At 37.4% G+C, this 27824-nt stretch overlaps 1 protein-coding gene across 7 annotated transcripts in view; it reads right to left on the bottom strand.

The window, feature by feature from the left end:
* Window positions 1-27824, bottom strand: part of LAMA2 (laminin subunit alpha 2) — a 693967-nt gene that overhangs the window by 440902 nt on the left and 225241 nt on the right. For all 7 annotated transcript variants that reach the window (XM_043457137.1, XM_043457138.1, XM_043457134.1 and 4 more), the window contains one exon: window positions 26600-26842. In XM_043457137.1, coding sequence (XP_043313072.1) covers window positions 26600-26842 — 243 coding nt within the window. The remainder of the gene's footprint in view (window positions 1-26599; window positions 26843-27824) is intronic.

The following is a 27824-nucleotide window of genomic DNA, read 5'->3' as shown; positions in this document are numbered from 1 at the left end:
ATTACACATTTAAGGAAGAAACTGGCAAAGAGAATTTACTTGAGAAATCTTTTCACTTTTCAAATCAAATACTTGTTAGCCCATTGAAAATAAATAATCATTTATGATGGAAAGGGGTTTACTCTGTTAATGTCACTTATTTAAAAACAGACAGAGTTAAAAGAAGAAAACCTGACAAAAATATACATGCTTGAATCTTTAATGTAATATATCATTCTGTCTGCTGTTTTCAGTCATTAATGTCATTAAAACCCAATGAGTCAAATTAATTTCAACACATTATCATTTTAGTGTATATTCTCATTTTATAAATTAACTTCCCCTATCTTTGCACATCATTGGATGAATGATGTTAAGATTTTTCTTTTTAACTTTGAGAAGCAGAAGAACAATCATGGGTCATCTAAAATGTCCTTCCAGCTTGTGGAATAGGTTGTGTTTGTATTTCAGTGAACATCTGTTTGACAAATTGAAAAACTAATTATGATTTATCATGTCCATGACACAAAATATCAAGATGGTAATAAACACTGATGACTATATTTTTCTGTTTCACTCAGATGTTTGGCATTACAGAAGATACCAACTTAGTTTTACCAAATTGTTTTTTTTTTAATTCTGGCATTTTATGGTGGAGGAGAAACTAATATGAATGATGTGATGGGTGCTTTATTTTTTTCTTAATGTGTAAAACTTGACTGGCAAGGCTTTGAAGATAGAGAAATGCAACTGCACTTAAAAATAAATGTCTTTCAAAGTTTTATCAACACAGCCAAGAGCTAGACCAAAATTATTTAAATTATTTATATCATAACAGTTTTTCAAAGCAAGTCTCTCTTTTTTCTTAATTAATTAATTTATTTTACTTTACAACATTGTATTGGTTTTGCCATACATTGACTTGAATCCTCCATGGGTGTACATGTGTTCCCCATCCTGAACCCCCCTCCCACCTCCTTCCCCATCCCATCCCTCTGGGTCATCCCAGTGCACCAGCCCCTGTATCATGCATCGAACCTGGACTGGTGATTCATTTCACATATGATAATTTACACGTTTCAAGGCCATTCTCCCAAATCATCCCACCCTCGCCCTCTCCCACAGAGTCCAAAAGACTGTTCAATATATCTGTGTCTCTCTCAAAGCAAGTCTCTAAATTCAGAGTTCATCCTTTAGATCTTATTTCAACAATGTACCATTGTGATACAACTTTGAATACATGATATATAAGATTTGATATAACAACTTGGAATGTGGAGATTGAAGGACATAAAATCAGTATATGCTAGTTTGCTTTTGTTTAATATATAACAACATTTGGGCTTTCTACACCTTTCTGGAAAACCCTAATCAAGTTCTCCTTTATGAGCCTGGAGCCCTTCTCCCTGATTTTTTTTAATAACAAATAACATTTTAGTTTTCTTAGGAATCAAATGGAATTATCAAATAGTCTATTGCTTATTATATAAATCACACCAAGGTCTGAGTGCACATTTCCCAAAAGATTATTTTCACATCTTGCAACAAAGAGAATATGTAATGCTTGCAATGCTCTTGTGAGAAATTTCTCTGTCCAAAACTGTATGTTTGCTCTTTGATTTTGCTAGTTCTACCTCATCTCTTTGACCTCTAAAGGTGGAAATGCCTCAGGGCTCAGTCCTAGGGCTGTTTCTCTTCTTGGTTTTCATGTACTTCCTGGGTGATCTCATGCAGTCTTACAGCTTTAAATTCTCAAATTCATATATTTCAGCAGCTTTTTTTAAAATTTATTTTTATTAGTTGGAGGCTAATTACTTTACAATATTGTAGTGGTTTTTGCCATACATTGACATGAATCAGCCATGGATTTACATGTGTTCCCCATCCTGATCCCCCCTCCCACCTCCCTCCCCATCCCATCCCTCTGGGTCATCCCAGTGCACCAGCTCTGAGCACTTGTCTCATGCATCCAACCTGGACTGGCGATCTGTTTCACCCTTGATAATACAGCAGTATTTACCAGCTGAACTCTAGAATACTATATGCCACTTATTCAACCTCACCATAATATCTAATAGACACTTCAAGTTTAACATATCCAAAACTGAACTCCTGTTCTTGCCCATCAAAACTTGATATACTCACAGTCCTCCCCAACAAGCTTAATGCAACTCAATCCTTCCAGTCACTCCAGCCAAAAACTGTAGACTCATTCTTTACTCATCTCATTCTCACACACCTAATGGAAAACTCATCTGCAAATCCTCTTGGCAGATGCAATTGGTCAGGAAATCCTATTGGCACTACTTTAAAAATACATCCTCTATTCAGACAATTCTTAGCACCTTTTGCTCCTGCCACCATGCTCTAAATCACTATCATTAACCCCTGAAGTACTGCAAATGTCTCTTTAACTGCTCTCCTGCTTCTACCCTCCCCATCTATGTGCTAACCAACCCAAGACAGCCAGGGAGAGGGGCAGAAGCCCAGGAAAGGGGAAGGACTGTTGAAGTGTATTGGGTTTCTTTTCTGAGGTGTTAAGAATGTTCTACAAATAGATTGTGATGACGGTGGCACAATTTGGTGAAGATACTAAATATAACCGACATGTACACTTTCAATTTCTGATTTTTTGTGGTATGTGAATTATATCTAAATAAACTGTTAAGGTAAGATTTTCCAATTTTACCTTACCTGTAAGATAACAAGTTAGACTAACACAGCTTGCTGGTTGCTGGCAGAACCTATCAGACTCCAACAACAGGAAGAGGGTCTTTATCACTCTGAGTACGGGAGGTATTATGAGCATCAGCATATTTGAGGCCAGCCCCTGAGCCTCACTTTGCCACACAGAGAGATATAGTGATAACCAGCTGATACTGGCGCTCCAGCAGGTTCTATTACAGATGAAGAATTCTGAGCAGAAGGAACCCAAATCTTTTACTCTGGAGGGAGATACCACTTACATCTTCCAAGGCTATAAGCAAACCTGCCTGACGTCACAGGGGGACACTATCACTATTTCCTAGGAATGTTCCCTCTAGACATAGTCTTGAAAAGATAGTCCAAGACAAAGATCAATGTTTCTGGTGTCAAAATTTATAACCAATTTGTCAAGGTGTGTCATCTGAATTTAGGTGTAAGCTTCGAATCTCAACTATTAACCAAAATATAACTATTATTTCAAGAAAACATCACATGAATTAGATTTCAAGTTGTAATAATTTTAAAATGGGTATTGATAAACTAATTTTATCATTTAATTTTACCTCAGAGGGCTTCCCTTGTGGCTCAGACAGTAAAGAATCTGCCTGCAAGGAGGGACACCCAGGTTCCATCCATGGGTCAGGAAGATGCCCCAGAGAAGGAAATGGCAATCCACTCCAGTATTCTTGCCTGGAGAATTCTCTGGACTGAGGAGCCTGGCAGCCTCCAGTCCATGGGCTCACAAAGTCGGACATGACTGATCAACTAACATTTTCACTTTCGCTATGTTCCTCATCTTTGCTGATGAGGAAACGGGCTCAGAGGGTTAAATGACCTGCCCAAGAGTAAACAAGTTGGAAGTGACAGAATTAGGACAGTCCAACTGTGAGTGTGTGCGGCGGAGCTGTGCCGCTAAGCTGGGGCAGGCAACGCAAGTGGAATGTGCCCGCCACAGACAACTCCTCTGCACAACTCCTGTCCCACAAACCCAGACATTGTTCAGTCCCCACAAAAGCACAAGTTGCAAAATGTTCACATAAGCACCATTTACAAAAATCAGGTTGTAAACTCCATATATCCTCCTGCTTTCCAATGTTCTGTCTAGTGCTATTAGGCCTCCCAAAGATTTCCGAACACAGGGCACAAAGAATAGCGTGAAGGAATTCTGAGCCCATTTCGTTGAATTGTCACTTTGGGCCACAAGTATTAATAAGGCTGTGTTTCCAATAATTTTTCCACCACATTTTCCCAATGAAGTGCCCCAGAATGCAATTCCATTGTCTGTATCAGTGCAATCTCAGGAAGGAACATTTGACAAACAGGGAAGCAATTCTGAGACAAGATTTTTTTCAATATCACATTATAAATGGTGACTGCATAAATGTGATGAGGAGAAAAAAATACATTTCCTTCAATATTCTGTTAACCATTTAAAATTTTCATCTGATATGATGAAAGTATTATATAGAGTTAAACCTGAAGTTTTCATAGGACATTGAGCAGGATATTCAAGTAGAGATTAATTGGAATAGGAAACTTGTTAAGTTCTGTTTATAAGTTTTAACGAAAGACCAAAACAACATTTAGTATCCTTTTTTTCATACTAACAGTTAACCATAATTTTCAAATAAACATAGTAATTGGTGATAATCATAAATTTGATTTTTTTCATACTGCTTTAAGCAGTGAAGCAGCAAATAAGATAACTTCCCTTTATCTCAACTGAAGCGATTACCTCAGAGAGATTTGAGATTTAGGTAACATAAATCTTTAATAGCTCAATGCCTCAGAAAATTAACCCTGGTAAATTTTAATTATAATTTCAAAATATGTTATTTACAATTTGCTATACCTTCTAATTTCTTTGCTCCACAGCATTTTCCACAGTTTTTAGAGGCTCCAGATACAATTTTCTTAAAATTGATTTACATTGGTTTTTAGCAGATTTAATCAAGAACTTCACTAACAAGATGATTTCATTTTCCTAAAGCATTTTCCAGAATTCAGGTTATTTGTTAGCACCTCCTTCCAGAGTTCTCAGCTTTTACTCCAAGTGTCATGAGGCTCTGCAGGTCTAATGTGAAAAGTTTAGGTAGAACTTTGGAATAGCAGACACACTGCTGAAAACATAGAAGATAATGCTAGACAGAGCTAGGATGAAAAGTCATTACAGGAATGACTCATGCTAAATTAAAATATCCAGAGTAAGTAAAAATATATGGAAAACAACAGTATCATGGAGGTTTGTAATAAAACACTGAAATTGTATTTGCAGAAGACTCTGAGGTCTTCAAAAAGATACCAAATATTTTTATTAAATTGGTGAATCTCCCAATTTAACAGCCTAGTTGACAAACTTCCCCAAACACAACAAGCACCGTGAAGAAGTTGAGTCATTTGTTTTTATAAGTGCTCTGTAAGTAATTATTTCTGAAATCCCAGGCCCACCATCGGTGAGGGACAATGGGGAAGGAGGTTTTCGTCTTGCGCTCAGCAGGGGCCTCTAGGCTCATATGTATTCCCACCCACTATTACTACACCACAGTTTGCGCAATTTCACTTCAGATACTGTTAATCATTTCAGCATTCAAAAAGTCTCCTTGAAAAGTCCAGCTAAAGGAGCATACTGATTCATGTGGCTTAAAAATATCCTTGCAGTTCAAAAGCTATTTTTTTATTAAAGGCAATAAGGCAGCAGCATGAGAAGACATTAGGTACATTTGGATTCTTCTAGAGTGTTCACGTCCACATTTCCCTGTGTATGATATTCTGCCTTTGTTCTAAGTCACAGCAAATACAATAGCCAAAGACAATGGAGACTGCTGAGGATACTAATTTACTTGAAGAAGATTTCTCAATCAATCAGAAAAGACATGCTGAAAAGCCTTAGAAAGACCACTTGATGGAGGATAAATAAGTCTTTAAACAAAACAACACTAGAAGACAAAAGTAACCTGTGGAGAAAGGTCTGACTTGTAATGTCACATAACTCATATCTAAAATCCATAGTATAGTAATCGTTATCTTTTAATAAACTCTTTCACTTTTATTGATTTAATCTGAAATATCATTAACACTATTATTTACAAAATAATTACACATTTTCACTCAGTATGATTCTCATAAAATCTTGTCAGTTCAAAATTTTATTAGTCTAATACCAATTTTTATGTGTGATGCTGTTTTCACAGAACAAAGCCTATTGTTTTATTTGAGTTTGACTTTTTTCATTTTTTGGAAAATAAACTTTTAAAACTTAAAAAATGCTAACCCATTTACAGATTTTCACTAATTGGGTTCAGAAATCCCAAAACATTAAAACTTAATTTTGAGCTTTACATTACCATGTCAATAATGTCTCACTTATAAAGAGACTCTTGAGAAGAAAGGAGAAAAGGGAGAGAATGAAATTTTGGGTATTTAAATAAATTCTTTTGACTATTTTGAATGTACAAAAATATGTATCTGAAGGACTCAGGCTAGTACATCCTGAAATCTGCTCCGACAACTTTAAAAAAGCTTTTGACATATTTGATTTTCCTGTGGATCTGGAAGTTTCTGGTTATAAATAGAACACCTTTAAAATACAATTTCCAGTACTTGTATACTAATGTCATAAAGTTTTTTAAGTTGATCGCATCATAGATATAATTAGAACTAATATAAGTGATAACTTATAATAATTTATAACTTCTTTTCCCCCTAGAAATATCTTTTTATTGATTATTCACTCAATTCTGAGCCAGTGCATATAAAAATAAAAATGTGTATATCCTTTGTCTAGTGATTCATCTTATCAGATTTATTTACAGATATATTTAGGGACAAATATAACCATACTTGTAAAAGATGTCCATTACTGCATTGTTTATAATCATTAAAAGTTGGAAATAAAGAACCATTAATGAGGATATAATTAAATAAATGGTAGGGCTCCTATTTTCCAATGAAGTACTGTATCACAATGAAAATAAACAATGTAAATTTACCAATGCTGAAATGGGAGAAAAAAAAAAAAAACAACCTGTCTATAGCATCATGAGTGAAAAAGCAAATATAAATAACATGTAGAGGATAATTCCATTTGTGGAAAAAAAAAAAAAAGAATACATGTGGTTCAGACAGTAAAGAATCCGCCTGCAATGTTGGAGACCTGGGTTCAATTCGTGGGTTGGGAAGATCCCCTGGAGGAAGACATGGCAACCGACTCCAGTATTCTTGCCTGGAGAATCCCATGGACAGAGGAACCTGGTGGGCCACAATCCATGGGGTGGCAAAACAGTTGGACACGACCGAGCGACTAAACCAAGCAATACATTTTCTATACATTTTCATATATGCATTACAAGCGAGGTCCAGGAGGACACACACCAAGCTGTTAACAGCTGTTAGTAGCAGAAAGAGCAGGGGGAGAAGTGAGGACTCTCCCTCTAGTCTTGGCCTATTGATCATAGTGCAGTTCTCCTCACATAATTACGTTCTATAATTTTGTACTGTCCGTTTTTAAATTGGCATTTAAAAAGCATTAAAACAAAACTTGATGCATGCTATAAAACTTTTTGCCTCTTTAAAGAAATTTTTAGACTGGATCCCTCACGCCTGAGCATTACCCATAAGGAGCAGATCAGTGGCTCTACTAGTCCAGCTTCTCTTCCATTCTTTGGGGAAGTAGTTCAAAATGATAACATGCTTTCCACAGCTTTGCAAAGTTTTTCATCAGCTTTCAACTCTTAGAGAGATTCTGACTCTATACTCTCTCAGCATATATTCCAGTCTATTAAAGCTTCCTTAAAGACAGAATCAGAGTAAAGAACAAATTTACAATGATGAAATTCCAACTTTAAATACCATGAAATTGGCCTATAGATAAGCTGCTCGTCTTTTCAACTGAACTAAAATAACTCGGTACAGCTTGTACATTACTTGGATGCGTGCCTTTCACCTATGATAAGCATTTTGAATGTTGTACGCTTAGATTGCTTTGTGTGTGTTAGTTGCTCAGTTGTGTCCAACTCTTTGCGACCCCATGGACTGTAGCTCTGTCAGGCTGCTCTGTCCATGGCAATGAATTCTCCAAGCAAGAATACTGGAATCGGTTGCCATTCTAGTACAGCTTTGTAGATTACTTGTAGATTATTATGGATGCATGCCTTTCACCTAATATAAGGATGTTTGAATGTTGTGCACTTGTAGATTGCTTTAGAATCTGCAAAGGTATGCACATACAGTATTTTGCTTGGTATCACAACAAAGTTTGAGAGTAGAAAGAGCAGGAATCTTTATCCAATTTACGGATAAGAAAATTGAGCTTTTAAGAAGGCACATCAAAGGCTGCAGAAAAAGTAAAGAGTAGGAGATTAAAGAGGCCATGAGTGGTAGAACTGGAAATTAAACAGTGTTTATATTTAGCTTCTACTTCAAATCCAATACACTGTCAATTAGACCACAACCATTTTCATAAGATGAGCATTCTTTTTGAGCCTGAGGCCATGCAATAAGTTGATCCATGCATTTGGCTATTTCAGGATACATTTCTTGCTTTCTTCATCTCAACCTGCTGATAATACAATTCTCTTCATAAACAGATACTAACCAGGGAGTCACAGTGATGTTCTTTCACGGTTAAGGCAAGAAAAGTTTAGCTATTACTCCCTTTATCAGTCACTGATCATGTCCATACTATATATTACAAGAGTCTAAAGTCTCTCTTTTGTCCAGCCTACATGCTAATACAAATTCACAGACAGGTTAAGTTCATGACTATGGTTAAGCACCCAGGCTGTCACATCATCCTGGGTTCAAATCCTGTCTTGGTCCTTTATTAGCAGTATAGGCTTAAACAAGGTGATCTTGTCTAATCCTATCTCCTCATTCATAAAGTGGGAATGATTCATCAATCATCAATTCATCAATCTCCTCATTCATAAAGTGGGAATGATAACAATGTCCATGGCATTGGCATGAGGTTACTATGGAAGCTTTATGAGTCAAGAGATGCAAAGCACTTAGAATGGTATCTGGCATGTGCCAAGTAATCAGTAAACATTAGCAACTCTCACTCAAAATTTAATGCTTGGGGAAATATATTGGTTCTAACCACAGGCCATCTGACAATGCACTTCTGGGTAGTAGAAGGCTGGCTCTCCATTGTCTAGGAGTTCCTTCTTTATGTTAACCACCGAGAAGACTGCCCAGAACAACATTCATTAAGAACATGGATGCTTAAGTCTCTGTCAAGTAATTCAACCCTGAAGCTTTGCTTGTGCATTTGACATTTGAGAGTGACAGCAAAATGAAGACAGCACCCATCCATCCCCAGAATTCCTTCCTGGGTTAAGTTAGACTGTCAGAAAGTTAGAAGGGCTTAAGTGGCGCAGCAGGTAAAGAATCTGCCTGCAGTGGAGGAGACACAGGAGATGTGGGCTTGATTCCTGGGTTGGGAAGATCCCCTGGAGAAGGAAATGTCAAGCCACTCCGGGAAATGTCAGCCCATGGGATCTCCCAGGAGATCCCAGGGACAGAGGAGCCTGGTGGGTTGGAGTCCATGGGGTCACACATAGGAGGACACAACTGACCACAGCACACGTGTCAGAAAGTTATGAAACTCAATCATATTAATTTAATTCTTCAAAGACACGTATATCATTATTGAGTAAAAAATTTAAGACTATATTCTTACCTTTCTTATGTGGAAGAAATAAATAAGTAATAATACTAGTTATGCTTGAAGATCTTGCACTGTCTGCTATCTGAAGTCTTTACATAAGGATTGCACTAAAATGTTCTCTGAGAATTCATCGCCAAGAAAATGTTCATCTTGAAAATTTGGAAGCTGTCCTTTGTCAGACAAGGAAACTATACAATTTAACATTTTTCTCTTTTTTAGCCCTAATTATCTGAAAATTCTGAATGAAGAGTTCAACTGCAATAACTAACTCATTCCAGATGAAGTAAACATACCCTTGAAATTTTTGTTGTTCAGTTAAATTTTCTCTTTTTGTCAGTTTAAAGTGGTGTGTTACGTACACCATAACACAACAAACTTTTCTTGGAAATAAGTGGAGGTATGAGAAGGGATGTGGCTTCTAAAATAATTCATTTATTTTTAAATAATATTCATTTATGGTAATATATTCATTTATTTCATCATCTCTTCATTCATTCACTCATCTTTATTACCTAGTATTACTGAGCACCAACCCTGCTAAGCATCAGGGAAACAATGAAAAATTAAGTCTGTAAACCCATAGCATAGGAGCATAAGGAAAGAAATATTGAGGAAAAGCACTGGTTTTTCAGATCAATGTGTGAAACCCATGTTATTAAAATCATTTCTCTGAACCTCTGTTAACTCATGCTCCTTTGAAAACTGCCTTCTGTGAATGTAAAATGAAGCTGCTAATTTTTTGACAAAGAGATCAAAAAACGAAATGAATGAAAAAGATTTTACATTATTTGCCTTGGTTCTACATGTATCCCAACAGCACTCAAGAGACTTTTTAACTCCTCAGGGCTATGTTCAGAACCGTCACTACATTCCTTTAACTAAGTCAAGATTACAAAATTTCATCTTTGAAAGTGAATATTTAGGGGTAGGGGAATGAAGAAATATCATTTAGAGTGAAGAGTGAATAATGAAGTCGTCAATATAAAAATAATAGACTCCAATAAGAGTTCTAAAACATTTTAAACAACATTTCACTCATGATTATGAATGTAAAACTCTTTCATACCTCACATTACAATAGATAGTAAATTAATAGATTTTATTTTGGTATATGAATCCCAAAGAATTGCTTAAAAATTCAAGTTCCATTTTAAGCACACACCATAGCCTGTGCTACAGAAGCTCAGAAAGAAGTGTTCTCTGATTTCCTCAATAATGCCTTTACCTAGCTTGATTCCTTCCTTTTCTTTCCATTCAAAGAGAAATTTTTTTAAAAGAAAAGATTCCATCACAGTTCTCAAAAACCTGTACAAATTACCAAACTGCTGATTAGATACATAAAAGCCCTAGGAGGTCAGAAAAAGAAGAAATTCTAAGTTGCACTCCATAATGCACACAACTAAATGGTAATATTAATAACAGTTGTCACCTATGAAGTCCCCACCTTGATCCAGATAATTTATATAAATTGCCTAATTTAACATGACCAACATTAGAAGACATGTATTTGTACTTCTCCATTTTGAGATAAGGAAACTGAACTTCAAAGAGTTGCCCAAGGTTACAGAGCTCTTGGCCACCAAACCAAAATTCCAAACCAAGCCTGATTTCAAAGGCCATGTGTTCAAGGACACCACCTGTTACCTTTCAAAACTCTCCTCCTATACATTTCTCAACCATGTCTGCCATGGGAAAAGCTGGTAGGAGAGACAGTCAATTGGCAGGACTTTGTATTAAACATGCTTTGTGTTTCCTCAGGAATTTTAGAGGCTGTTACACTCACTTAACCATGTCTTTTTGAAATGAATAAACAGCAGCTGGGATAATAACATTTCTTACAGAAGTATTCTATATGCAGCAGATAAGTGGGAAAAAAAACCTCTCAATTCCAGATGTTAACATAAAATTATCCAGATGCTACAAAATGATCATCCAGAGCACTAGAGGCAAAAGAAAACCAAAGTGGAAATTAATTTCAAAAGAGAAATCAAAGTGAAGATACCAATTTTATTTTTTGCTAAGTTACAGGAGACTGGGTATTTCTCTACTTTTTAGAAATTATTCTCTTAAATGATAGAATTGGGTTGTAAAATTAAGTTTCCTGATGAGTAATTAATGCACAGTCTTCCAGATAATATTCTGGGGTCTCTGTAGCATTTTGCTTATGTGTTACTTTCAGATAGAAAAAGTATAGGTCTCTTAGGTACCCCCGAGAGATATGAGACTCAAAAACTATCATACAAATATATTTTATCTATTCTGGTGGCTTATATAGTAAAGAATACACCTGCAATGCGGGAGACCTGGATTCAATCCCTGGGTTGGGAAGATCCTCTGGAGAAGGGAATGGCTACCCAATCCAGAATTCTAGCTTGAAGAATTCCATGAACAGAGGAGCCTGGCCGGTTACAGTCCATGAGATCACAAAGAGTCGGACATGAATGAGTGACCAACATTAATATTCCTATGTAAATGTTTAAATTCAAATTAAGAATTTGTTCTTTATTTTCCTGGGAGTTCAATGTCACTTTAGCACATAAATGAATGACACATGAAAATACTAAAAAATTCTAAAGCGTTACTTTCCTGTTACACATATGAAAGTTATCAGGTTTATTGGTCAAGATAGTCAAACTAGATTAAGTCAAGTTCCACATTCTACTCCCAGGCAAGAATAAATCAATTTGGCTGCTGGCACGGAAGACTTTACATATATATAAATGTGTATGTATGTATATATACATATATACATATATACATATGTATATGTATATATGTATATATATACATATATGTATACATATATACATATATATACATATATACATATACATATATGTATATATATGTATATATACATACATACATATATATATACATACATATATATACATATATGTATATATATACATATGTATATATACATATACAATGTATATATGTATATATATATACATATATACATATGTATATACATATATATACATATATAATTTATATATGTGATATATATATATATATAATACATGATATAAACTATGGAACGTGAAAATGCAAAAAAGAATAAGTCATATTTCCCTCCCTCATGGAATTCAATAGCTTTTAGCAATGCTTGGACAACAGCAGTATCCGTCATTTACTTAATGATCTATGACAGTGGGAAAAGATTTTATGTTAAATGATGGACTATAAAATATGGAGATACTTTTTAAAAGCAAATACAGAAAACATCTTTTACCTCATCTTCATTCTTGTTATCTGATTTAAAAACAAACAGATGAACAAATAGTATTTGAATTCCAATCTCTAGAAACATTCTTTTGTAGTTTTCCTATAGGGACTTGTATACATGGTAATCATATCACTGAGCACCAAGAAGAATTTCATTGAGTTTTGAGTCTTCAGTTGTTCGTTAACCTTCCCATCTTCTAATAGGATGACTTGTTTACTTCTGTTTCTGCAGCTGTTAAGTTCTGGACAGAGTCATAGTGACGTTATTTTTCAAAATAACCCCAAATCCTCATTCCAGACCAGAATATCAAAGTATTGTTTGGTTTGGCACACATTTTACTGATTGCTCTTACCTAATTATTTTATATCTTTTCAACTGATTTGCATTTACCTTATGCTTTATGCATCTCCTCTTTTTAAAGGATGAATATCCTATTTGTCATTATTTGATCTACCTCCAATTTTAGACTCTAAAGTGCCTGGGGATACTGTTTCTCTTATTATTTTAAAACAACTCTTTGCATATTTTAAGCTGATATCAGCCTCTTTCCACATTCTGCCTCTGTTTCCTCTTTTGATAAAAATTCATTTGGCTGAAAAATCACCTGTGCTATTTTCAGAAATGAAAGTGAGGCACCAACTGTGCTGTTTCTCCACTGATAGAGATAAAATGCCCTGAAACATCTCTCCTCACAGCACCAATGCAGAGCCTTCATCAGGGCCAGGCTGAGGGTGCCCGACATCCTGGGCACCCCTCCCCTCTGGACCATGAAGACACTAGTGAGCCTCGGCCAACTTCAGCAGAATGGCTCCGTGGATAAGAAGATTGCATTCCCTGGATACCATGTCCCCTCATTTTGCTACTGCCCCAATGATCTGGCTTCCTGAAAAAACTGCTCATGATCCTCAGTCCAAGTTTAGATAATCGTAAGGTGGTCACAGAGAGGTGCTTTCATTCATCTGTTTGCCTGTATTTAACGTCATCCGTGTTAGTAGTTCAGTACACATCAGATGCCTGGAAATAACTAGAAGAGACTTTGTCATAGCACCTAGACAGCACAATATAAGTGCGGACAAATGAGTTACAATGGTCCCTGAAATCTACGAGGCACTGGTTCTGGGACTACCTACCAAAATCTGCAGATGTTCTGCCCGTTCAGTTCAGTTGCTCAGTCTTGTCCGACTCTTTGCGACCCATGGACTGCAGTATGCCAGGCTTCCCTGTCCATCACCAACTCCCAGAGCTAGCTCAACCTCATGTCCATCGAGTCAGTGATGCCATCCAACCATCTCATCCTCTGTCGTCCCCTTCTCCTCCTGCCTTCAATCTTTCCCAGCATCAGAGCTTTTTCTAATGAGTCAGTTCTTTGCATCAGGTGGCCAACATATAAGAGCTTCAGCTTCAGCATCAGTCCTTCCACTGAATACCCAGGACTGATTTCCTTTAGGATGGACTGGTTTGATCTCTTGCAGTCCAAGGGACTCTCAAGAAACTTCTTCAACACCACAATTCAAAAGCATCAATTCTTTAGCGTTCAGCATTCTTTACAGTCCAGCTCTCACATCCATACATGACTACTGGAAAAACCATAGCTTTGACTAGACGGACCTTTGTCAGCAAAGTAACATCTCTGCTTTTTAATAAGTTGTCTAGGCTGATCATAGCTTTTCTTCCAAACAGCAAGGGTCTTTTAATTTCATGGCTGTAAATCACCATCTTCACTGATTCTGGAGCCCAAGAAAATAAAGTCTGTCACTGTTTCCATTGTTTCTCCATTTATTTGCCATAGAGTGATGGGGGGACAGAAGGCCATGATCTTAGCATCTTAGCAGATACTCAAGTCCCTTATAAGATGACAGGATAGTCAGAGCCCATGCATGCGGAACGCCAAGGGCAGTACTTTGATTTTGGCTTTTCTTCCTACAGTTGTATTAGTTCTTTCTCAGTTCTCTGATGCTTTCAGTTAGCTATTGTCTCAAGAAAAATGTAGATGCTTCCTTAGTGTAGAGCCCTGCTAACAAGGGGTACATGGATATTTTACCAAGTTGACTGCTTCATTTCTGGCAGTAACTTGGAGGTTAATTACTCTGTACTTGTTTAGGGAAATTATAAAAACGTTACCTCCTGATGAAAAGGCTGATTAGAACAGAGAAAAAAATGGACTCAGACATCACAACTGGAGTAAAAGGTTCCTCATGCTAAAGGGTAAACCCCACAGTACCTGAGTCTTATTGGAAAAGAATTACAAAACAGCATACATTTGATAAAAGTAAAGTGCTTTCATTCCTTAGGCTGATAAGCATCCTTTTCTTTTTATTTTTAACAAGCACTTAGCCATAATTATTGTACAGGAAAGAATTCTGCTGCCCTAAAATCTGTTTCTGTGATATGTTTCTGCAAGGCAGGTGTTTGGGTTTTTTTCCGGGTATAACTTTAAAATTGAATTTTCTCATTCTGAAACTGTTTTTCAGTTCAATATAGACAGTCTCTCTACTCAATTTATTCAGATATTCAGTAGCTGAAGTAATCATGGTGAGTCAAAGCAATTGCTACGAGCATAGCCCTGTCTCCATCACCCCCTCCCCCACGCTTTCTATGTGGCACCGTTCATTCCCTAGAGTGACAGGTTACTGCCATTCATTCTCATTCTTCTCCCCCCACCCCCTCTGTAACCAAGATTTTATCTGTGCTACGCATGCTTTTACCACCCTGATTTACTGAATCTCTTATCTTACCCCCTCACATATGTCTTTTATCCCCCCAAACCTAAGAGACTTATTGCAACATAGTTGGTGATCGGTATTTGTTAATTGAAAAAAACAATAGCTAAATGTTAAGGACTAGTCACAGGCTATATATACCTGCAACATTTATTCATAATATCAAATCATTTGGTGGTTGAAACTGTATCCTGGCCATATTTTTTATGTCCTATCTTTTTTGGTAATGCAGTGGCTTTGTAGTGATTTATGTGTAACCTGCTCTACTGCAGCTAATTCAATACTAAATTTTATCTTTATGAGATAAATGGATGCAACATAACAAATCATAAGGAGGAAGAACAAAATGTTTTTTCACCCACTGACAAAAAGAACAAATGTAGAGATAAGAAAGTAAAATGGAATCATTGCTATGACTCCCCCCCATAACATAATCTTTAAGAATTGGAATGTTTCGAGAGAACAGCATCGAAACATGTATATTATCTAGGGTGAAACAGATCACCAGCCCAGGTTGGATGCATGAGACAAGTGCTCGGACCTGGTGCACTGGGAAGACCCAGAGGAATTGGGTAGAGAGGGAGGCGGGAGGGGGGATCGGGATGGGGAATACATGTAAATCCATGGCTGATTCATGTCAATGTATGACAAAACCCACTACAATATTGTAAAGTAATTAGCCTCCAACTAATAAAAATAAATGAAAAAAAAAAAAAAGAATTGTCACCAATAATCTTATGACAAGGGTAATTCATACTGAAAAGAGTAGTGGTGGTTTAGGGGCTAAGTAACGGCCGACTCCTGTGACCCCACAGACTGTTAGCCTACCAAGCTCCTCCATCCATGGGATTTCCCAGGCAAGAATACTGGAGTGGGTTGCCATTTCCTTCTTCGGGTATCTTTCTGATCCAGGGATTGAACTCTTATCTCCTGCACTGCAGGCAGATTCTTTACCAACTGAGCCTTCGTGGAAGCTCTGAAGAGAATAGTGGATAACTGCTATAAGACAGATGCCAGGGTTAAAAATATCTGCTTATCTGCAATGCCTCTGAGGAGGTGGTAGCTCTCACTCCTGACTCAACTAACAGTGACTCGCATGATTATGCTGCACATATATGGCCACTGGAATGTGTTTGTGTAGAAACACAGATATACACAACCATGTTTTGCATCCTATGAGCCAAAACTACTCAGCTCCCAAACCTATTCCTAGTAACCAATATATCTTCAACTCCTACATGGCTCCCCATGGTACCTGATGTAACACTTCATTATTCATATCAAAGTGCTCTTTGCTGTTCTCCTCCTCACTCAAAATCAAGAAACAAATGCAGTTATGATTCATTTTAGCTTACTATTTACCATATAACTAACACACTTTAAAAAAAAACCTTCACAAAATAACTAATATAAATTACTATAAATTATTGTTTCAGTGAAGGGACTTTATTTCCTTTTAATGCTTTTGCTAAAATAATGTGTTCAACTGAGGTTATGTTGAGGACAATTTAAATCTCTGCAAATATTTCCATTCATGCTTTAGTGTACATTAGTTAAAACCATATGAAACTGCATATTTATTGTCTAAAACCAGTCAAATATTGGCAATTTCATATGGCTCAACCTGAAAGTAAGCTTGCTTTTATAAGGCACTTATCTGCTGAATAAGAAAATAAATTATTATTATTGAATGAACCTGAAGAACAAATTTATACAAGAGGAATATAATTTTCTAACTTGTAATCTTGCCAGGGTTGCCACTCTCCGTTGTAAAATGAATATCATAAGATTTTTGCTACCCATGATTAGAGCTTAAATTGTATGTCTAATGTGATTCACACGTAGCAGAATTCAGCAGTTACTCATTTAGGTATTTCCAATGAAAATATTTGACTGCCTTCAGCCCACCACAGTGCAAAACAGTACACATCCTCAGGCTAAAATGCTTTGCAGTAGGTTTTTCTCCAGTTTCATTTCATAGCAGGGAGCCTGGTAAAGCAGCTCCTGGTACCTTTTTAGGTTTGCTTGTAAAGTGTTATCATAACTATTCCACTCCTGGGTTACCTGTCTCAAGGACTTCTGATGATAGCTCTAGTATTGAAATAGTTTCCCTAAGGACCAGAAGTTTATTTTAATAGTTTCAAGATCCTTTGTTGTATTTTCAAGTATACTTCTGCAATCAAGATAACAGCATATTATCTTTACTATGTGAAACCAATTAACTAACCAACTCAGGTCTTCAGCTTTTTCCCAGTAGAGATGGTGCATGGCACTTAAATACCACACAATGTCACACAGCCCTGGTGACAAATGGTAAATAAACACACATTTAGAAGATGGCTGATTGGGACCAAAGGGTTCAGTTTATGAAGTAGAAAGATTATGAGATTTGCCATCAGAAAATTTGAGCCAGACCTAGATCAGAGATTAACGTTGAATTTTTATCATCATGTGACCACACAAGTTATTTAACTTCCATCAATAAAATGAGAATGATAAATATTTTTACTTCAAGTGTCTTCAAGGCTTTGGTAAAGTTCAGATGGAAGAATGCATGACAAGCACTTTGTAATTGATGAAGCACCATACCCAAAATGGTCATTGCCAACATTATTGATAACAATAACAACAGTACCCACAAATCCTCTTCCTTCCCGTGGGATTTACACTTTAACTGAAAGACTCCCTACCTTGGTAATGTGGGAAAAAAAAATGATGACAACATTAAGTCTAGTATGACCTGCCATTATACCATTCTATTATGGAATGCTCAAGACTTCAGACTTGATTCTAAAAGCCTCAAAATAAGTATCAAATGCTTCTTATAACGTCCTGTACATTTAATAGCTTTTTCCTCTCTATGTACACAACAAAACAAATTCCTGGTTCATAATTTTATAATTTCAATGTGCTTTAGAATTAGAGTTCAAAATACTAACAATATAATTTCCAGTATAGAGAACTTTAACAGGTTTCACCATGACAAGTTCCAATGAGTACAAGTGGGATTTGGGTTACCCAGCTTCCTTGAAATTCCTCTACAAGGTGCTCACAAAACTTGAAACTTGTGCACATGTGTCTACAATATTTATGTGGGAAAAAATTATTAAATGTATAAGCTGCATCAACGGGCCAGTGTGCTTGGTCGTGTCCAACTCTTAGCAACCCTTTGGACAGTAGCCCGCTAGGCTTCTCTGTCCCTGGGGTTTTCCAGGCAAGAACACGGGAGCATGTTGCCGTTTCCTCCTCCACAGGATCTTCTTGACCCAGGGATCAAACTTGTGTCTCCTGCATTGCAGGCAGATTCTTTACCTGCTGAGCCATTGGGGAAGCCTTGATCCATCAGGGAATTAAATTTTATTTTGCCCTTTGCAGATTTCCTTATATAACAGTGACATCGGCACTGACTGATCCGACATCTCACCGCTGGGGGGTGGGGGGCTTAGGCCAATGTTAGCTACTGAGCAAGAGCATCTACTGTCCTATTATATAGATCACAAGGAGGCGTTACCATAAGTGACTTAACTTGATCGTCACTATAGTCATAATGAAGGCTTCCCTGGTGGCTCAAATAGTAAAGAATCTACCTGCAAGGCAGGAGATCTAGGTTAGATCCCTGAGTCAGAAAGATCCCATGGAGAAGGGAATGGCTACCTACTCCAGTACCTGCCTGCAGTGAAGGAGACCCAGGTTTGATCCCTGGATCAGGAAGATCCCCTAAAGAAGGGAATGGCTACCTACTCCAGCATTCTTGCCTGGAGAATTCTATGGACAGAGGAGCCTGGTGGGCTACAGTCCATGGAGTCACAAAGAGTCAGACACAACTGAGCAATGACTAACACATTATAGTCATGTGAACTAGCTGGGGCACACACTGGATTGTTGATTCATCTGTCCAAGCCCCCTGGTTAATCAGTGGCAGAGCTATATCTGAGAGTTTCTGTGTGTCTTCTACCACAACCCTGAACTTTCCTACCCAGCCTAACATGAGCCTATTTTGTTCCATTTTAGTGAATCATGGAAGACCCTATTTTACAACACTGAGATAATCAGGTCTTAAAAATTGGTGTTATCTCCTCAAGATCTGGGGGATAAATGGATACATGTATTAGCATGGTTGAGTCCCTTCAATGTTCACCTGAAACTAACAACATTGTTAATAGGCTATATACCCCAATACAAAATAAAGGGTTTTTTAAAAATTGGTGTTATCTCCTCAAGACTCCATTCTTGTTTGATTTCTCTGGGCTTTGATTTTTCAGCAACACTGTATTAATTTAACAAGGATTTAAGGATATTTTCTAGGCACTGAATTGTTGGCAGGAGTCTATAAACTGACTAATAGAAAGGAGGAATACAATCTTTTAATTTCATCTTAATGTCAAAGGCATGCATGTTTTTGAAATATAATACAGCTACCTAAAATGAGTTGTGTTTGTAATTCCAAAACATTTCAAGTGCTCTGTATATTTCAACTGCAGTTGAAATATGCAGTGGGGTTTTGAAGGAAGCCATGTAAACTCATTGTAATGAGGCACTTTCACATTGCTGCTCCAGGTACTAATTGACTCCATGTTGGTTAATGCAAGAATTATTTTTAGAGGAAGGAAGTCTGAAACCCCCAATCATTATTTCCCCAAATCTCTATTCATAACCTATATAAATTAGTGACACCCTGCTGCTTCTCCGTAAGGAAGCAACTCCAAGGGTAATTGAGAAAGGTTGATTCCTCACTTCCATTCCTGCAGTTCCACAAAAACTCACCCATGCAATCATGCCATACCCTGAACAATATCACATCAAAGAAGAATCTCATAAAAGGTTTTTTTACACAGTGTTGGACTTGTTTCTTCATTCTCCAGTATTTGCAATTCTAAGGATCACCATAATGTCAGGTGATGAAAAGAGGGGAAAAAATATTCTGTCTGTATATATAAAACTCTGTCACATATGAAATCAAAATAATATCAAAGCTCTACACACAGTTTACAGGGAAAAAAGGTATCTTCAAGAATTAATGATGGTTTCTCTAGGGAATTTCTATACAAGCCTGCCATCTTTCAAAAGCAGAATCAAAGGGAATCTAAGTTCCAATTGAGTTGCAGTCCCAAGAGCTGGGAAGGGTTGCGGTAAAAATGAGAGGAAATCATATGTAAATAACTTAAAGGTGTCTGTATGAGGAAGCTGAAGCAAAAATTACTATGGTAACCATGAATATTTAGTTATCAGTCTAGTGACAATCCAAATAAAAGTAATAATCCCAGTCATAGAAAGAGGAGCCTCATATAACAGAAACACAATCACTACGATTTTAATTCTAGGAACCCTAAAGTGGTGCCATCTCTTCAGCCCCATTCTTGTCAGTATTATCAATGTGATTATCCTGTCCCAGCCGCTCCTTCAATTATCTATAACTTAGGGACAGCTCAATGCTGATTTACTCAACTCAAACCCACCCACAGATTCAGTCCACCAAAGCCAATGATGTTTCCTGATGGAAAATATCAGTCTCTTTCCTCAGTTAGGAGGAGTTAGCATGTCTGATACTCTTTCTCTAAATATTAATGATCTATTATCTCCAGGGTTTGGGAAAGCTAGAAATATCTGAACAATGAGCTAAGGCAAGGAGCATCAAAGTCTCCAGGAGTACTTATTTAACATATACATAGAGCTTCTGAGCCTTTCCCAAACTACTGAATTAAAAACCCTGGTCCCAGAAATAGCTCTTTCAAATGGCCCCAATGATTCAGGACGCATCAGAGACACAGGTTCTATCCCTGGGTCGGGGAGATCCCCTAGAGGAGGACATAGCAATCCACTCCAGTATTCTTGCCTGGTGGAGAAGGAAATGGCAACCCACTCCAGTCTTGCCTAGAGAATCCTGTGGACAGAGGAGCCTGGTGGGCTGCTGTCCATCGGGTTGCACAGAGTCGGACACAACTGAAGCGACTTAGCATGCATGCATGCATTGGAGAAGGAAATGGCAACCCACCCCGGTATTCTTGCCTGGAGAATCCCAGGGACGGAGGAGCCTGGTGGGCTGCTGTCTATGGGGTCGCACTGCGTCGGACATGACTCAAGTGACTTAGCAGCTACCGCGGCAGCAGCTTTCTTGCCTGGAGAATTCCGTGGACAGAGGAGCCAGGTGGGCTACGGTCCATAGGGTAGCAAACACGCAGATATGTCTGAAACAACTTAGCACACACGCAGGGGTGCAATCATATTTCACACAGTGGTGCCTTCAAGTGGAGGTTCCTGTTAGCAGTTCTTAATAGCACCCGGGACAAACGCTTTCAGCAGAGGCCGCGCTTAGGCAGACAGCAGCTCTGGACGGAGCTGACTCCCTATGGCACTGCTGGTGATGGACGTCCATGCAGCTGTGCCCACCACAGTTTTTCTCTTTGGCTGGCCTCAAAGTGATGGAGGCCCGCTGCCATCTGTTACTTTACACCACACAACTCCTACTCTGGAGCTCAGGACCATTCTCACAAAGCAAGGCAAGCAGGGTTCCTGCCGAGCCCTCTCTCGGTACTGATAGACACCAAATTGCCTTTCTCAAATGAAGCTCTTGGAAGGCTTCTGTTCAAAGTCTCTTTCTGTTTATAGTCTGGATAACAACATACTGGGTCTACCATTGTCTTCATTGCCTTGTATTACTTTTTCTTTGCCAGCCCTGGGATGTGATGATCTCACAGCTCAGTGAATTCCCTTTTTTCCCTTTGGGTGCAAGCCCAGGATGGTACCTGAAGGGCTACGCTTTTCCTTGGATGCAGGCGAACCTAGTCATCCAGAAGGCTGGGTGTGTGCCCTGTCCTACCTTTCCAGTGGATCCACATGATCAACATTTGTTGATCTCTTGCAGGCAAAGTGAGGTAGAGGGCAGAGAATGGACCAAGCTAGAGGGTGGGGGCAGGAGAGTGGGAGTGGCTGGAGCAACGAACAATACTGAAGAAACAGGCAGAGATGCCGCTGCTAAGACTCAAGAGGCCGTAAGGAAAGGCTAAATAGCTTTCAATTATAATATGGACAGAGGATAGTATTGAAGTTTGGATACAGATGATGAAGTCAAGGCTATGATATCCTTTAATATATTGATGAGGAACTCACCCAAAGTATTGTTCGGCTCTAAAATGATGCCCTTTTCATCTAAAACATGATATACAGGAATGTTCTAAACATTTTGGCACATGTCTCCAAAATTCTGCAGACAAGTGACAATGTAATAAACCTTAGACTCAACAGATCTGATGTCAGTCACAGAAGACTATTTTCTATTAATTTTCTGTACCTATAACATAAACATTATTGCTTAGTGTGTTATCACTGATGTATGTTTATTTCTTAATGCCTTATTCACAGTGAAGTGAAATGAAGTCAAAGTCGCTCAGTCATGTCTGACTCTTTGCGACCCCAAGGACTATAGAGTTCATGGAATTCTCCAGGCCAGAATAATGGAGTGGGTAGCCTTTCTCTTCTCCAGGAGATCTTCCCAATCCAAGTTTCCAAAGTCTTAAAAATACTCCACTGTTATTTCTCTTATTCTCTGACTTAAATTCATATTTCAAGAGTATTTTGAAGATCTGGAAGCAAATGATCATTTGATGCTTAGTCAAGAATACACATTTCAAATCATGGTAAATATCTAGATAGCACTGTCTAAAATAAAATCCTATCTAGAAAAGAGTAAGACTAATAAACCAATAAAAAGGAAATAGACAGGAGATGTGGATATAAAAATAAATAGGAATGATGAAATGAGGAAGTTGTTTCACCTCTGTGGTATTTTTCCCCCAAACCTAGAAGCCCAGTCTAATCATTAACAAATAGTAGGCAAATTCAAAATGAGTAATATGCTACCAAAAAATCTGACCAGTACTCTTAAAATTGATTAGGCCTAGGACTCTCTGGCAGTCCAGTGGCTACGACTCCATGTTCCTAATGCAGGGGACCTGGTTTTGATCCCTAGTCAGGGAACTAGACACCACAGTCTACAATTTAGAGTTTGCATGCCGTACCTAAAGATCCCACAGGCTACAGCAAAGACACAGTGCAGTCAAATAAACAAAAACATTACAACAAAGAGCAATTTTAAAAAGTGATCAAGGTTAAGAGAAACAGAAAAAGATTAAGACTGTCATGGATTAGAGGAGACTAAGAGACATAATGATGCAATAAATGCAACGTCCTATTCCAAACTGGATCCCAAAAGAGAAAAAAAATCATTAATGATAATTTGAATGAAATCTGAATAAATCTGTAGGTAATAGAGTATCAATAATAATTGTAATTTATAATTTATAAATAATAATAATTTCTTAGTTTGACAAATGAATGTAGATTATGAAAGATACTATCCTTAGTGGGAGCTGGGTAAAAGGGACACAGGGATTCTCTGTCCTCTTCTTATATTTATGTACATTTAAAATAATAACAAGCCTACAATTCAAACCAAATAAAAATATCCTTCAATAATGGAGTGAATTCTGTCATATGTCTGGAGCATATTGGCAATAAATTTGCAATTGTCTTCAAAACTTTGGAAATACTATGAAATTTTGTATGTTTCTCTGTACTCTGAGAATTCATCTTCTCAGCATGGTTCCTTTAACTCACCCAGAAGAACTTTACCACTTTCTGTAAACAATTCTGTGGTGGCATTTATACTATCATTTTGCATTTACTCATTTATATGTTTATTTTTCTTACTTGAATGTCACTTCTCTGGGAAGTTTTGAATATAAGCACCTAATAGTTAGATTTCAGATGGTACTTAAAAGTGAATGCTTTTAAAACTAAAAGTTAATGATACTAAGATTTATTTCACAATCACTTGTCTGGGAAATATTGGAGACAAGCATCCAGAAAACGTAAAATATTCCCAATGTTATATTGTAGGTGATATCTGAAACTGTACTACTTTAGAACCAAAAGATGCCTTAGGATAATTTATATATGAAACTAATTCATATATTAAAGAAATTCAAACTCAGAGATTAACTGACCTGTTCAATGTCCCATAAAAACTAGTAGCAGAAGCAGAACCCAATCTTCTCATCCCATTCTTCTATAGCACCATATCTCAGGATTAGAAATCTTCCTACTTTAATGGATCCAGCAGGCCAATATCTCTTCTAAATCATTTTTGAGTTTAGCAATTACCAAGATTTTAAAAAAATTAACTTTCAGTCTTTACTAGAGTATGAAGGAAACACTAATGTAAGACTCAGGGGATCTGGATTCTTATCTCAACTTTGTCACCAGTTGATCTGGCAGTCTTGGGAGGCCAGCCCCTACCTTCGCTGAACCTGTCCATTCCAAAAAGTACCATGTTTCACAGACTAAGGCATAAAATAAAACAGATATTCCAGGAGAGGTCTGGATTCCATTCATATTTTTAAATACTATCAATCTACTTCAAATACTTTGAATTACTTTCCGTTCCTCACCTCATTCACTTTCCAATGAGAGAAATAGACTTTAAAAAGCATGTCACAGAGACAGTTGAATAAGTTGTTCTTAAAAGTCAACAGTAATGATTAGTTTATAGTGAGTGTCTAAAACAGTGTAGCCAGTTAAACACAAACAAATAAAATATCTGTTCCACATTGGTAAGTTGACAAAGTCTAAAGAAAGGAGACCCACCATCTATGTAGTGTCAGCATGCTTTGGAGTGTGTATGCAACTTGTGTGTTACATATCTGGGTACATTTTATATTGTTAAACACATTTCTGAATTGGCTCATTTTTTAAAGATAAGGAATAGCTTTATAAATATTACATAATTATTAGTCCTGGGTCAACACTGGATCCAAGAAAAAAATTATACAAATTAACTCAAATATATTCTCCTTGCCCTCCCTCCCTACTCCCATATCCTCAGGCCAGTCTGGCCAGGACTTGGATGCCTCTGGGCACAAAGCATGTTGAATAGCTGTTTGACTCACTGCTTTTGACTCATTGTTTGACAGATTGAGATCTCTGCTGAGAGCATCATTTGGAATTTTCTTCACCCAAAACTGATATTTTTGAACATGAAATTGAAATATAGTGAGGCACTGGGATACATTCATAGAATAATAGTGCCAAAAGAGAGTGTGATCAATGTATGTCAAAAATCTAACTTACTCCCGGAAGTGTTTAAAGAAATAATCTCAGATTGCTTGAGGTGGGCATGATAGTGTATGAATATGGGTTTTCTGAAAATATAGATGTGAAAAATGATACTAGCTTCAAGCACGTGAACTGGTGAGGAGAGAATATTAGCCATGAGTATAAACAGAAATGGACATAAGAAAGTAGGACAAAAAGAGCTAGGCCTTATATACTGAAGGGAGACTGATTAGGGAAATAAAACTAGAGATCCAAGAGGCACGAGGTCTAGGTTTGGGTACTTGAGAGGGGGCTACTCCTACCAACACCACGACCACCGATCTCAATGGCGATTGTTATATAACAGCAACAAAAATAGTTAATGCTTAACAAAGCGACGTACATGTGTTTGTCGGTACTATTATAATGTTTTAAACATTTTCATTTAATCTCATTTAATCATAAGAAACAAGAACTATTGCTATTGTTTCTAGTTTCTGGGAGATGAAACGGAGGCACAGGCAACTTAAGGCACTGATTCAAGATCGCGCAGTTGGTAAAGGTGAAGTCATGGTTTGAAAAACCATGAAAAACATGGCTGAAACAATGAACAAAACGTGGCTGAAAAACAATGGATCAATTCAAAATCTTAACCACAGGAAGAAAGATGCTATGGAGAAGTTGAACAGATTTGAATTAAGCATATAATAAGCAAAACTTGAACAAAGGAAAGAAAGCCCACTGCAGCCCTATGCAGCAACAGTAGAAAAACATAAAAACTGAGACCATTTCATTCTCTTTAGGTCCCTCATGTGAATTATTTCTTCCAGAATTTATCTCTTTTGTCCCTATCTTCAGACTAGAGCACACACAGATTTAAGGTTTCTTTTAAGGTCTCAATCCTTCAATAACTAGCAAGCCTCACTGTCAGAAAAGTTTCTTTAAAATTAGTCACTGACTTTCCAACTTAAGTCCATTTCCTCTTCTCTGATATTTATTGGACACAGAAGATACATACTAGATGAAGGCAGTTAAAATTCTAATACCCTTCAGTTTTTCCTTTTTATTTAATAACTTATTTTAAATGTACTTCTGCTAAATCCTATTTTAAAATCTCCCTGACACCAGTGACTGATATATTCAAGTCTTTCTGACAGGCCTATTTTGCCATCTCAAATGTATTGAGGGTGAATTTTCTCATCTTACCTCTCCATTTTCTAAGGGGTGTATCTTGGAATAAAACGAAGTGCAGATGACCTCGTCATCTTTGGCATATGACGGTGGCCCAGTGCGGGGATAAATATTGTAGAGGGTTAGGCACTCTGCGTCCGTCACAGCATGATACTGCCAGGGCTTGTAATCAACATTGTCCAGGGAGCGTTCCAAAATCCAGTTTCCAGGCCGAGGGGAATTGGCTGCTTTCACAATCACATACGCGATCTGGAACACCTGGAGAAGTGTGACAACAACATGTAACTCAGAATTCCAAAGTTTCTCACTGCTGCGTATCAAATATAGGCCTAAGGCTACAATACTTTTACTTCGGGTATTATTCCATAAACCTATTATATTCTCTGGACTTCCCAGGTGGCTCAGTGGTACAGAATCCACCTGTCAATGCAGAAGACACAGTTTGATCCCTGGGTCAGGAAGACTCCCTGGAGAAGGAAATGGCACCCCCTCCAGTACTCTTGCCTGGGAAGCCCCATTGATAGAGCAGCCTGGCGGGCTGCAGTCCACACGTTGCAAAGAGTCGGAAACTACTTAACAACTAAACAAGAAAATCGTATTCTCTAAAAATATTTTTACAGTTACATCTCCATATTTAATACCTTTTTACTAAAATGATATGTTCCATTTTGACACCCATGACTTTAAAAGAAACAGGTTAAAATTGAATTTTAGTTCTCCAACAACTCATTAACATCATTTCATCTAATTTTTGAAATTCCATTGTAATCACAATCACTTACAGTATCTGATACATACCAATTTACTCACATTACTCTGTTGGAGATTATGAGTTAGAAATTCCATATGTGAATAGTGCTTGATAGTTTAGAAGACAGTTACTTGTATCACCTAATCCCCAGACAAGTACCATTTAGATGGCATTACTGTGGCCCAGGAAAACAAAACAAAACAAAATATAGCACTTTGAAGGCACAGTCCCGTATTTAAATTGTGACCCTAACATTCATGTGACCTCAGGCAGATTATTTTACTTTGTCAACACTCACTCCCATTTCTGTTAATTAGGGTCAATAATAAGAATACTAAGTACACAATGGAGAGACAGTGTAGACCAAATGCAACAATGTCTGCAAAAGTACCTACAAAGGGCTTGGCTGTAAACACTCAGTGTCGATCCCTCCACATTCCCAAATAGAAAATAGTGGAGAAGAAATTCTAGTACACGCAGCAGCTGTTT

This window comes from Cervus canadensis, chromosome 33, assembly GCF_019320065.1.
Source record: "Cervus canadensis isolate Bull #8, Minnesota chromosome 33, ASM1932006v1, whole genome shotgun sequence".
Classification (NCBI taxonomy): Eukaryota; Metazoa; Chordata; class Mammalia; order Artiodactyla; family Cervidae; genus Cervus; species Cervus canadensis.
The sequence above is the reverse complement of the archived record's forward strand: the minus strand, read 5'-3'. Positions and strand labels throughout refer to the sequence as shown.